The sequence below is a fragment of the Stigmatopora nigra genome, chromosome 6 (assembly GCF_051989575.1).
Source record: "Stigmatopora nigra isolate UIUO_SnigA chromosome 6, RoL_Snig_1.1, whole genome shotgun sequence".
Lineage (NCBI taxonomy): Eukaryota > Metazoa > Chordata > Actinopteri > Syngnathiformes > Syngnathidae > Stigmatopora > Stigmatopora nigra.
This window is the reverse complement of record NC_135513.1, coordinates 5850464-5864630: the sequence shown is the minus strand read 5'-3', so window position 1 is coordinate 5864630 and position 14167 is coordinate 5850464. Positions and strand designations below refer to the sequence as shown.

The 14167-nt window shown below is 38.9% G+C and overlaps 1 protein-coding gene across 10 annotated transcripts in view; it reads right to left on the bottom strand.

Annotated features, from left to right (window-relative positions):
- LOC144198740 (receptor-type tyrosine-protein phosphatase delta-like) overlaps positions 1-14167 on the bottom strand; it is a 123719-nt gene that overhangs the window by 47777 nt on the left and 61775 nt on the right. For all 10 annotated transcript variants that reach the window (XM_077719916.1, XM_077719917.1, XM_077719919.1 and 7 more), the window contains one exon: positions 6186-6334. In XM_077719916.1, the coding sequence (XP_077576042.1) occupies positions 6186-6270 (85 nt within the window). In that variant the 5' untranslated portion in view covers positions 6271-6334. The remainder of the gene's footprint in view (positions 1-6185; positions 6335-14167) is intronic.

Genomic DNA, 14167 nt, shown 5'->3' with positions numbered 1-14167 from the left:
ATTAAATTTGCTAATCCATAATGTGTGCCTGTTGTTATCGTTCACATGTGGATGACTGGATCATCCCTTAAAGAATGGAGAGGATAATTGGTTATTCAACTTCTTGATCGGGCATATCCTTATATTTGGAAAAGATCCCTGTTGTTTCCCTATTAAGTAGAATTTAAATAGCACTTGGCACTTGTTATTCCTTAGCCTTGGATGTTTTGATTCCATCCAAAAAGCCTGCTTTGGATGCATGTGCAACTTGCCAAGAATCTGTGCCTGCACCCCATGTTTGTATGCGTGTGGGTTCTCATCGATCGCTAAGCATGTAATGAGTCATTTACAAGCCTTGCCAGGGAAGATCCCACTGCAATGTGCTGCATCTAGTGGTGGGAGGTTAGTGGCTGACTCCACAAATGAGAAGTGAGTCAGACTTCTCAGACAAGTTGGGGAATGAGCCCTAATGTGGAGCTGGAGCCATAGCTATGATAGCGGGGCCTCAAGAGTGGGCGGGAGGCAAGCCAGAAGCATAACGTGCAGTGTAAACATCAAGCTGACACATTAAGAACAAATTATTAGTAGCTCGCCTTCGTCCGAGAAATAAAATTGGTTTGCTGGAGCCATTAAATACGGATAGACAACTATTATTGCCCTGCAGCCCTCATAGGCGTGTTCCAAAACATTTGCCTAAACAGGCAATTTAGACAGTGAAAATGACTTTTTTTTTTACAAGTAACTGGAAGAACAACTGATATTAGAATTAAGAAAGTGAATTTTAAGATTGTCTTAAAGGCAAATAATTATTTTAAACATGATTATTATTATTTAATCTCTTTGTGCAAGTATGTTTGTCCTAAACCCGGTTGATATAACAATAAAGACTTAGAAAAATACTGTGAATAACACATTCCTGCTATTGCTGACACTAATGCACATCTAATTAGCATGCCACTTACCCGTTGTAACTGCCCCTGGGTCTGGCTAGTGTCGAATTAATCAGGGTTAATTTGTTGGACACACAAGGGGAGGAATTAATCAAATGTGTTTTTCTTTTTCCACTACACACTACATTAGAAACACATGGCCTGGCCTGCATGGTACACAAATTTATTGGGTCACTATTGACCTCTTACAAAAGAAGAACAGAGGAGTTTGTAGTCACACTGCATTACTCACATGCAGGCGTCCGGCTAAGCTAAACTAGTGGTAAACAGGGCACTTCACAGAATGGTGCACCTGGTAGATAACCGTAAGCTCAAATCAGTCAGTTCCTTTTACTCATGATTGGAAGCATACCTATATTAGATGTTAGCAGACATGAACTCTCTTGAACACTGTTATAAACATTTATTTACTATTTCCAACATGGGCTGTTCTTATCTCTCCCTAGTTTGGCAGTTATATGATTCTATTAAATCATTCCATGCAAGCAATTTTCAAAACGCAGTCCTACAAATATTTCTATCATTGTTGGTTTTGAAGGACATGGAGGCACAGCACCCCTACAACTCTCTAAGGGCTCATTAACTCCAGGAAAGTTCATGCTTTGCCTTTTTGGGTCCGGACCAAAAATAAAATGGCCTCATTTTTGGGTTTAGTGCAGTTTCAACAAACCCACCTCTGTTGCAAATATCGTTCAATTAGGTGCAAAAAGGTATGCAATTTCAGAACTTATTAAGAAATATTTCGCATACTAGGTCCCACAACTTTATTAAATTAATTGCATTTCCTTTGCCAGTTATCCATTTGCGCAATATCAATGGGAGATATCAATTAATCACAGATCTAGTATGGACATGTTTCTCACCCTTCCTCTAATCCCTGAGGACAGGACCCCGTGATCTGTGTGCCCCTGACAGTCTTCATCCATCATAAGAGCGTAAAAAGATACTTATTGCAATCTAATCTCTTGTTGACTAGAACAACTACATGTGTTTACACTGGGAATACTCTAAACATACTCGCAAGAACTCAATCATATGCCATTGAATACAACAATAAACAACAGAGCACATTGTGAGACGGTTCTGTTGCTATTATGAGCAAAAATAAAGTACTGCCTCCACTTACAAATGCTTCTATCTACGAAATGTTTCGGTTACAAAATTTTTTTTTTTTTTTAATCATGCCAAAGAAATTCAGGACAGATTTAAGCACAATGTGTTCATTGTTTGTCAAAGCTGACCTTGAGAAAAATATTTTGATGAATTTCGCTATTGTTGAATGTTAAAAAAATGTTTTCTTAATGCAAGGTGACTCAATTTCTTAGCAATAGAATGTACCTTGGACAACTTTAATATTTCATAAATAGTTTTCATATATGGTTAAAAATTCTTTACTTCACAAATTTATAAAATATAAAACCAGCTTTTTTTATGAGCCAACTATGTAACAAAGTAGGAAAAGTGATTTAGTAGTTATTTGAGTGATCAAGGGCATATTTTGTACCCCAATTCTTCAGCAATAAAACAATATATTTTGTGTGTTGTAAATCAGATCGCTGAACAAAGAGCTCTAAGGATATCAGTGTCACAAATTCACAGGCTGTCTCAGAAGGCTCCTGTCAAAGCAGCTATTATTTGCTGTTTCGCTCCAAGGCTCTTCAGCGTTGGCAGGTAATGGTTCAGTCACGTTGGACAACTGACCTTAAAACCTTTCAGCTCCCGGTCAACTACCACGTCATGGACGTCTGGTAGTCTACTTGAATGTTGGCAGCTCAATCAGCCAAGACAGAGCACAGAAACCCCCAAAATGTCAGGGTATGCCTTGTGTGCATCCATCATTTAGTTTCAGTGAGAATCCTAAGGGTTTACATACTCTAAAACTTTGATTTCACTTTTAGACGTTGCAGTCCATTTGTCATAGGAACAGTAGGACAGTAACCAACTAAAAAAAAAGCTAAAGTATACCTACTGCTTCAGTCATTAACATATTGTAAATACGTGTATGTGTGAGTAGAACTTGAGTCAGAAAATTGTCTGAATTTAAATGTTCCCCTTCAGGGACTATTAAAATATTGTTTCTCTATAATAGTTGCATAAAGTGAGACACTGTTTAAAGATTCCCAAAACGTATGGCACTTATTTTGAATTGAAAGGCATACTCTGTTTACTAAACCACTCGTCAATGCTTTATTTTCTTCTGACTCACAGAGAGCATTTTGTGGGGCTTTTTTCCCCTTAATTATAGTTCTATCCAAGCTGTCTAAGGTGGCACAACAGGTTGTTTGTTGAAGCGAAATAGGGTCAGAAGACAATAATGTGAGTCCATTGTGTATAATTGTCTCAACGACAGGCGGTGTAATGCTGTTTCTCACAAAGGGCATTTTGCTGCATACATGGTGCAGTGGCCTAGTTTGCGACAGGATCAGGGCATTACTCTTAATCCACCAGATAGATGTCATTTGCATACACGCGCTGGCATACATGCTTAGGAACTAAAATGGTGGGAAATGAGTGGCAGAAAGTAAAATCAGGCAATATAAATCGATAGATGCCCACATATGATCCAGTCAATTTCATGCAACGTTTACCAATATGCACAGGAGACCCTCAGTCCGTGACTGCATATCTTATATCTTATATATCTGGCAAGTATGAGATGGGGCTTGCAAAGGTGAGCAAGAGATTAAGACCAGGGACTAAAATATAATATACTGTCTTCCACGCCATAGCACAGTGAAGAACTGCTAAGCAGGTCCTAGTTAAGAGGTCGAGGGTTAAACATTGTTTTTTTTCCCACACAAATGATAAACACTTGCATTATTGAAAATTCAAAATTCTCCAGAGGTTGTGTGGAATCTGTGTTTGAATTTAAATGAGAATAGGTGTTTGTCTATTGCCTGTAAATGCCAAGGGACCATCTTATATGATGTATATCCCAAGTGATAAGACTCAGGCACACCTGTGACCCTAGTGAGGAAAAAGATGTACATACAATGGCTGGAAGGATCGGTGTCTTCCACTCATATTCATATCATATTAGATCGTTTAGCCTGGCAGCATTTAACATTTCAAAACATGTCGAAAAGTATCACAGCAGTGACAGTCTACGTCTCAATTCTCAACACAGCCCCAGAGCACCCGCTGTTGATATTAAAGGAGGCATCGTACGTCACACAGTGAGATTAAAGAGATAGAAGAAACCCACAACTCTCTGTCCTTTCACACCACATTATGAAAATGTGACAAAAAGCCAGCAGAGAACACTGGAGGAAGTCATGATGAATGAGAAGAGAATTAGAGGAAAGTGAAAGGAGGAGCCCAAACGCAAATACTATCCACCCTTCTAAAATCTTATTTTTTCACTTACAAAGGAAATCTATGACCATCATCATTTGGGTGGATGTGTAGATCTTATTATAGTCAGACTTGGCAATTTACACATATGGCAGGAAAACAAATATGTTTGAATATGATTTTATGTGTACTGAGTTCTAGGTGACCGTAAAACAGGGTAAAGCCAAGTTCAATTAAATCTTAAAGCTACAAAAAAATAAATAAATAAAATGTAATTAATGTATTCATTGCAACGGTAGCTGCTGCAACTGGTAGGACACTAATCAGCTTGTTCCTAATTGCCACTTCTCTAGCCTCTTGTTCCATGTGTGTTTATGATCTACTGATGATTTTCTATTTGCCAAGCGTCAAACTGTGCTGACATTTCTCTTAAAAAATAAAGAAAATGTTTGGATTTTGTTATTGTATGGCAAAAATTATGCTAAGAAAATGTAGCGTGGCTATTGACGATATTATTTTTGATGCATGGGTAGCTCCCAGATGTTTCCTTTAATACTGTCTTCCCACACCGTTTTCTCTTTCATTCCCAACCCCCACCTTTCCTCCTATTTTTATTGCATCTTTTAAACACCCCTCACTCTCTTCTTACATTTTTCATCCGCGATCTCAACCCAAATCAGTCAAACCGTTTCATCGCTAATATTATGAGAGAGGAACCCTCGGAGCTAATCTTCAACGTGCCATGCTGACATCATGTCTATCAAAGTGTCGCCTATGGGCAATGCATGTTTTTTTTAACGCCCTATATCTCCTTTTTCAATTGATTCCGGTTTGTAATGTTTGTGTTACTCAGACTGCTGATGTGATGATTGCTGGAGACTTGAAAGAGGATCAATCTTTTTAAAACAAATATAATGGCGTAGAGTAGTGTTTCCCAACCACAATGATGTGCCGTGAGCAATGTTTAGGTATGCCGCGGTATGTAATATCCAGAGGAAAAAAATAACATGAATATAATAATATTAAAACCAAAACATGATGAATGTTAAATTATAAGTCATACTATTACAAGATTCAAATTGTGAAAGTCATTTTGTTGCTAATTTTTCTTCGTGAGCACAAGATTTTTTTTGCATAAACCTAGAAGATTTAAGTCATATCTGGAGATAAGTCACAAATTATACGATTAAAAACATTACATTACTTATTTTGCAAGTTCAGAGTTCGGTCAGACGGCAAAAAAATTGATGTTTCTATCGACGGCGTTGTGTGTGTTGTTCCAATTTCCTGCACAACTCGTATTAACCATTTTTCGATAAATGATTGTAAGTTTCTTGGAAAACACAACAACTAAAAATCGCCGGCACAGTCATGAAATTAATTGAAGATGACACAGTGGGTGAAAACTTTGTACGACCATGACGTCACTCAGTTGTACTATGAGATTTCTGGCCAGCAGCAATATGAAATTAAATCATTTTTCTTGTGCTTTTTTTGCAATTTTTCAGTAACAGCAAAGTCAATTATCCATATTATAGGGGGCCTTTAAATAAAAGACAATCTTTGTACTAGTATATGAATAGCTAGGTTACATCCTAAAACATAAAAAAGATGCATGAAACCCTTAATTGAGTTGCCCGGGCAAAAAGGTACATGCTTGTTATACATGGAGGCATATTTGTCCCATATCCCTCACAAGCACACGGTGTCAATGCAATCACACAAGCAGCAGTGAAGTTATCTGATCTGCCATATGTAGTCTAACTAACCATGCCAAGTAAAAGTGGGATAGAAAAAAACAGCTGGCCGCACATCAAGCCTGCTTGCCAACACATACACATAAACACAAACTTCAATATCACGATTCACTATCGGAATAAAATGTGTTCGTTCATTCATATATATGAATTTGACAGTGGTTCGGGGGGGATAAAGAAATATTGTAAATGCGAGAACACTCACAGTCAGCATCGGCAAGGAAGAGGAAACTGAGAAGGAGCAGACCGGGGTTGGCACGGTGCATCATGGGATATATCGACACTCGCATGCTGATCCTCCGTGAGCTCACTGCCTCACTGTACAACAGGACGATGGAGACAAGTCCTCACAACCTGCACAGGAAAAACACAAAAGAGAGAATGCATTCATTAAGATTGTTTTCCAAAGCCCAAATTGGACATGGGATGTACAAAGGGTGTGCACATACACACACTTTTGAACATGTGTGAGTTCCCTCAAGGCCTCCCACTCCAGTTATGTAGGTGCCTTCCTTTTCACACTTTATCAGGACCTTACATTGCTTGAAGTGTGTGCATGTCTGTTTGTGTTTGTTTGGCTGTGTGCAAAACAGTCCCAGAAATTCAACCAATGGAGAACATCAGACTTCAAAACATCCTTCAGACAGCTTGCCTGCAAAAGCTTCAATTTGTCTGTGTCAGGTTTACCTGCTTCACAAGCAGGACAACAAACCACATTCGGTCAAAACAATGTGATTGATGAAAACGAACAGAGGGCGCAGATGGGGGAGGTGTGGATGTTGGCAAGGAGAGGGATTATGTTGCGCACATTGTTCTTCATACGCTAAGCAGATCCCTTTTTTTAATCATCCTTTTTTCAACACACAAGTCTGTCTTTACGCTTGCTATTCTGCATCCCATATTTAAATGTGCCCATGTGATGCTGATCTCCTCATCCCTCTCAGTCAGTTACTCAGTCTGTCTGTGTATCTGTCTGTCTGATATCAGCAAAGCTGTCTGCAAGCGTCTGGCATCAGTCGAGATGGGTGATGTCTTGAGTGTCAAAAAACTCACAGCTCAAATCACATGACCCGATGCAACATGACGGATGAGTGTTGCTCTCAAAACAAATGACGGCATTAAAGTGTGTGCCAGTGAGAGAGAGAGAGTGAGCGCTGAGCTCTCATCAGGTGCAGAAAAAAGCTGAAGTAGACCAAATATTATCCCCTCCTCTACAAACGTTCTGATTAAAAAAGAGAGACAAGGGGGCAGGGAAGAGATCAGGAGACTAAATCTCTCAGCATCCCTGCAAGCCTAAGCAACAAACTACTAAACCCCACACCGGATTTGGTTAGCTCTGAAACAATTGCTTTGGGATAACTTAGATCCCCACCTACTCATATTGTGTCATCGTAGCACTACTCTGGCAAATATGTGACTGTGGGTGGTCACAGACATGAATTTGTTTACGGTTATTAGCCAGAACAGCTAAGTATTGGATTTTGGCCTTTGCATTGATATATTCACAGGCAAGATGTAACTAGAAATAAGACAGCTGGGACATAGTATACTACAGATATTAGATACGTCTCAATAGAATAATGTGATCTCAAGACAAATCGCAGCCTGTTCAGGGTGTATGGACTGCAAGATGAACATTTGCTAATTGTGTGTAGTGTAGTATTTTTACATTCGAACCCAAGCGAGGGATGAGATCTATTCAAGCATAACTGCAAGTTTGAATTTTCCCCTGAGACATGTACATCATCTTTTAAAAATTCAATTTAAATTGGTGTAGAGAGAGTGAAGATTGAAAAATAACATCATTGATTTGTTGAAGTCAACATGAATATCATCAAAATTGCGCCGACTGAGCACAATAAGTACTAGTATAGAGCGTAACAATCTGCCTATTTCCATTGATTTTGTCCTTTTTTTCTCTGAGAAAATTAGCTGAAATTGTGTTCACAAAATTATTTTCACGTCAGCTTACAAACACAATTTCATGGGACAATGCTGGGGATGCTTAGAAAATATTTTTTTTATATTTACCATGGATTGTCTTTTCTTTACCAAAATGAAAGCGTTATAAAAGACCAGCATACTTGCCTGTGTGTGGCTGCTAATCACGCAAGCTGATTTAATGTCACTGGAAAAGTCTGCATTATTTAGTATCTCACTTCACAGCATGTCACGTTAATTAAAGAGCTTGAGATAACACAGGGTGTGCGACAAATGGAAAAATGGGAGAAAGTCGAGCAAGCAAGAAAGCAAGGGTTTGAGTCAAAGTGAAACATGTGCAAAAAGAATGTCGAAAGCTTAAAAGAAAACGGAAAAAGAGCAAAATAAACTGTGTTTTTTTTCATTATGGACACCAAATGGTGAGCCTCCTGATGGGTCTCAGCTTGTGGATGGCATTCTCATTCAGCCATTGACTTGCATTTGCTCCTTTCGCTCAATTATATACACTGTCTGTCTGACCAGGCCTCCAGCTATCAGTCACTTATCTATGCGATGGCTTGTGACAAAATAAAGAATGACTCAAAGACAGCTAAACACATAGCGAGGGGAGAACAGACACTATGAGAGATGGGGTGAGTATAGTGTAAAAAAAATAAGACAAATAATATTAAAATGAATGAAAATGTCAGTGAATGTATTAATAATTAATTTTAAAAGAAGTTACTTTGATCACAGCATGTAAAACCTGATTGAAGGCATTTGTCCAATGGTCATTTTCCGTGTTTTTGTTCATGACAGAAATGTTGAGTGTGCAGATATGCTAATAAAATTACAATTTAGAACAATATCTATGCTTTTGTAGACTGTTTCCTTGGTTTTATCCCAAAGATTTCCCTATCATAATATTCCCCACTAAGATTAAACACCTTTGTCCTATGTGTAGTTTTAATCTACACCTTCTGACTATCACAAAAGTATGAATAAAATGAATCCACATCCCGATGAAATGTTTCTTGCTTGGACATCATCTTAAAACATGTTTAAGTAGTTCCTGAATCGAAGAAACTATTTTAAAATGATACGTTTGCAAAATTTGGCATTGATTGAGATTTAACACTCAAAATCCCAGCGAACATCAAACCAACACATACAAGGATAATACCAGCGTATTGAATAAAGTTTAACCTTTGGTCCAAGATAACAATACGATAGTTGCAATCAAAACAACATGAAAAGAAGTAGTACGTCCGCCTCCCAGGTCGAATATTTGGGTTGCGACCTTTCTGTGTGGATTTTGCATGTCCTCTCTGGGCCTGGATGGGTTTTCTATGGGTGATCCAGTTTGCACATCCCCAAACACATGCATGGTAGGCTGAATATACACTATAAATTGTTATATGAATGTGTGCATGAATGATTGTCCATGCAATGAGATATGTTGGCAACCCATAGTTGGCTGGGATAGGCTCCAGCTACTCTACAACCTTTGTGAGGATAAACGGTAGAGAAAATGAATGAAAGGAATGAAAACAAGCCACAAAGAGCAAGGAGAAGGATAAATAAATGGTTGGCGGGTGATAGGAAGCAGAGGTGGACGAGACTGGAGAAGCAACGGCACTGTGCAGATGCAACAGAAACTGACAGAGATAAAGGAGCAGACAAAAGGCCAATCCTGAAAAGATTAGCTTAAGGCAAAGTACGCGTGGCGGAAAAAACAACATGCAGCATCATAATTTGATTTGGTATTCTTAAAGCTGAGACAACAAATGCAATTAGACACACTTATTAACTTATTTTGCTCTTCGTATTGGAACAGTGGCTGACTAAAGGAAATGTAAAAAATGTGACATTCTGGAGTTGTTTTATTATAAAAGGAACCGGGAAACCTTTGAGATCAAAGTTTCATGGAAAATAAAAGTGCACTTCATTTGTTTGTTTATCATCCTTAGCACAAGCAGATTGTGTTTATGTTCTGATGGTCACTGGTTATTTTATTTTTTTTACATCCCTTTTGCAGAAGAGTTATGCATGTCCAGTAAAAAAATGCTTGTTGCCATGCCTCACCGAACACAGGCACTCATAAACACAAAATGAGCCACTCTTTGTTTTCTTTGGACAGATGTGAGCAACTTCCCAGCCCTGACGTCGTGTTAGCATGGAAATGTGTAATTCTCTGTGCTAGTTTTTTTTTGTAATACTCATCTTTAGCATTTAGATTTTAGTTGGTAAGTCCACGTAGCTGATTGTAAATAAATAAATTGCATCTGATTAATTTTTAGGCCCAACATGTTCATTATGATAACTACTATCACAAATTCGAAATTCAAAGCCAATACCGTATTTATTCAAGTATGACGCGCAAACTTTTGTACCAAAAAACTGAAGCAAACTCCGGTTTCCTCCCACATTCCAAAAACATGCATTGTAGGCTGTTTGGACTCTAAATTTCCCATAGGTATAAGTGTGAGCGTGAATGGTCGTTTGTCCCCTTGTGCCCTGCAATTGGCTGGCCACCAATTCGGGGTGTCCCCCGCCTCTGGCCCAAAGTCAGCTGGGATAGGCTCCAGCACCCCCTGCGACTGTAGTGAGAATAAAGCGGTTCAGAAAACGAGATGAGTCGAGATTGGATCATTTGATTACCACAATAATTACAAGTGTACTTATGGTGCCTGCTGATAGCTGATAACTTGTCATCTGCCCTGACACACTCACTATTGGAGCAGGCTCTGAGCAAGTCAAGAGAGGCATTGATCTTTAGTGGCACACATGCCAATGTCAAAGTCTGTTGGGATGTCAGCTGATTACATCACCCTGTGACAGCTTTTAATTGCCTCCATGCAGGGGTGACTTACCTCCTCTCTGCACCCACAACAAGCACCACTGCAATGTACTGCTCTTTCACTTTCAGGTGATAGGAACTGGCAGGTAAAAATAGACTGTCTAGGTGTTATTTTTCTTCCAAACGCAACCTTCCTTTATAAAATAACAGAATATAAGAGAGTATGGACCAACATTTCCAGAAAAGATTAATCTTGTCCTGAGCTTGGATAATAATTCAGATCTGCTCAAAAGTTACCTAGGTGATCATGGGAAATGTACTGTGATGCCAAGTTACATTGAATATTGACTTCCATGACTCAAAAGGGATTACGAAGAGCTTGGGAGAAATGTGTTGTTTGTCATGACTGCCACAGCATCAAACAACCAATCTAAAATGTATGATAATGCATTCTCTCTCATCACAGCCAGTCCCTCCAAACACGTCTAAATAAAGCAGCCATGGTTACATGCTGATTTCGCTAGCTTCATTTGACAGTGAAAGTGCACAAAACCCTATAGTAATCTTTCCTTCAAATATGTGCTTTAGTTGGCTTCTAATGTGAAAAATAAAATAACGGCATCATTGCCATGTGGAGCCATTAGGATCCCATTCTTGGCTTGAATAAAAATATATGTATAAACAGAGCTACCAAGGGGCACAACTAGGATAATATCTGTTAGAAGAACTAAATTGCAGTCCAGTGCATTGTAGTAGAAGTATATAGCCATTTGTTAATTAAGCACAGGTAATATGAGTGATCAAATCTGAGATGATTAGCCCGAGAATCATGATTCTGATCTGCTCATTTGTCAAATGGGAGTAAAGGTAAAACTCAAACCATGCCACAGAGTCATTAAAACCTGCAACATGCATTAAAAATTTAAGGAAAAATACATTTTGATGTCATGGGAAGTCAAAGTTCCTCCAATTCCAAAATGCAAAGAGCAGTTTTTCCTGATAGGAAAGCCTTGAAAACTCACAGAAGTCATTTGAGCTTGGCTTTCAGCACAGTGGCGCAAACAAGAAATCAATAGCACAAAATGAGAGAAGAGGAAGCGAAAATGTGATTGATTGAGAGGAGGATTCAGGCTGTCTGGTATTATTCAACTTATCACTTCCTCTGCATCCTTCTTCCAGTCTCCTTGTTCAATTCAACCATTTTCAGCCTTACTCATTTCCTCCTTGTGTTTGATAGATTTCCATCTCTTGAAGGCACAGAGAAACGATGGAATTGCTATCATTCTTTGCACTGCCTTCTACCATTTACGGATTAGGGCTCTTGTCCGGTGAAGTCTATGGCAGAAAGATGATGTTGATGGACAAACACTCAAATAAAGCATGATTTTACTGGAGAAGTAAATAAATTAGTATTTAAAAAAAAGCTTACTTGGCCAATTGCTTGGCTGAACAATAGACTAAGCTTGAATTGGTTTGACAAATTATTGCAAGTGTTCAGAACAAATTGATCCTCTTCTAATGCCAGCTGTACATTATTCAGTATTAAGTCAGTATGTGCCTCCAATTTTGTCATTCTAAAGTGTTGTGACTGTTGTGTCTCAAGAACAGCGCGGGAAGCAAGAAAAAATTCTGCACAAAGCAGAATGGTGAAAGTGGGTAATCGAAGGTTTAAGCCAACTGTGACTAAAAGGCTCATGCTGGGTCTCCACTGGGCCATCTCTGGCAGAAAAGGAACGAAAGGTGGAGAGAGAGCAAAGAACGGGCAAGTGAGGTAAAGTAAAGTTGAGTGGATTAGCAGGGAGTGGGGAGACGACAACATGTAATTACCTATTTACCCATCTTTCTGTGGAGACCTCATTGAAAGCTAATTGAGCATTAGTCTAAGACACGTAAGTGAAAGACCGGAGGATGGACGGAGGAAGCAAAAGAGGGATGATCGTCGAGCACCAGCACAGGGAAAATAGTTGAGGAAAAGGACAAAGATGAAAGGTGCCGTTGGAGGAAATGACAGAGACATAAGATGGCAGAAGACAGAAAAGAGACGCAGCTATTTAATGCAAATAAGGCAAAACTGGAAGGGTAACACAACTTATTTTACAAGGACAAACGATAACAGTCGTCTTGCAGAGTGCTAAACTTCAAAATACATGTTATCATTTGAAAGAGCATTAGAAGTATTGCTGTGATATTCTTTACAACGTGTCTTCTCCCTAGCCGACAGCTATTTAGATTCAGGTGCATCACTTTAAAAGAAAACTTCAGAAGACATTTTGAAGATATCCTGTAAATCATTACACTTCACAAGTGATTTGTTCCTAATGCCATTCAGTCTTTATTGCCGCTTCTAAATGTCAATCATTTCAGCTTGCAACAAGCACTATTGTCCACACTAAGTTCAATATGCTTACTGAACCCTTTTAGATTGGCAAATTGTGTTTGGTTACATAATGTTTTTCAATAGTTTTGTTTGTCAAGCAAGCACTGGAAGAACTCAATTATTATTAAATGATTACAAGTGTAATATTTGAATTCACAATCAATTTGAGGCAATTAAGTGAATGCTTATCAATTGATAAAAGACACTCCGTCTTTGTCATATTAAAAAAAGATAATATTTGTTCAATCTACATTAAGTTTAGTGGCAACTCGTCAATAACCAAAGAAAGAATATAGAGGTCATATGCTATGGCAACACATCATGAGAGAAACGTAAGATATACCACTACAACAACTATGACAACATATACTCGAATATTAAAAAAAAGATACTATATATTTTCACTGAGCAGGCCAAAGAATATGACCAGTACTTAGACAATCATGAAATCAAATAGATTGATGAATAACAAGGAGCTAAAATATATCTTAATTTTCTATATTAATAATGTGCAATTCAAAGCTATTACATACAGTGTAAGCCTGCACGTGTGAGTGTGTATATGCATGTGTGCGTCTCATTGCACTGTGACAAATTCCCTCTGGCTCACAGCTGCATACAGCTGTGAGCCTTTCGTGTTGGGAGGAAAATGGCCCCTCTGAGGCAGTCACCTATGTAATGCGTTTTATTACATGGATGGATGGAGGGTCGGATGGAGCTACAGTATGGATGGATGAGCATGCGGTACGGTGACAATGCCACTGTTCTGGCCCAACTCTTTGGCCCAGCGGCACGTCCACAACTGTGGTGCGTAAACCCATGCTCGCGCACACACACCTGGTGATCAAGATGGCTGGCTGACCTCCACAAGCAGGTAGAATACAGCAGTAATAATTTACAGGCCTTGAGCGGCTCCCGCGCCAAATAAAATATAGATTTGCTGGGGCCCAGAAGCGGGCTAGCCCTTCAATAACGGAAACTTTTATCCACAGGATGCGTCCTTCATAAGCCAGCTAGTCTATACCTTTGTACAGAAACTGACTCACTTGTCTGCTTTCGCTCATTCCTTGAAAACACCACAAATTACATT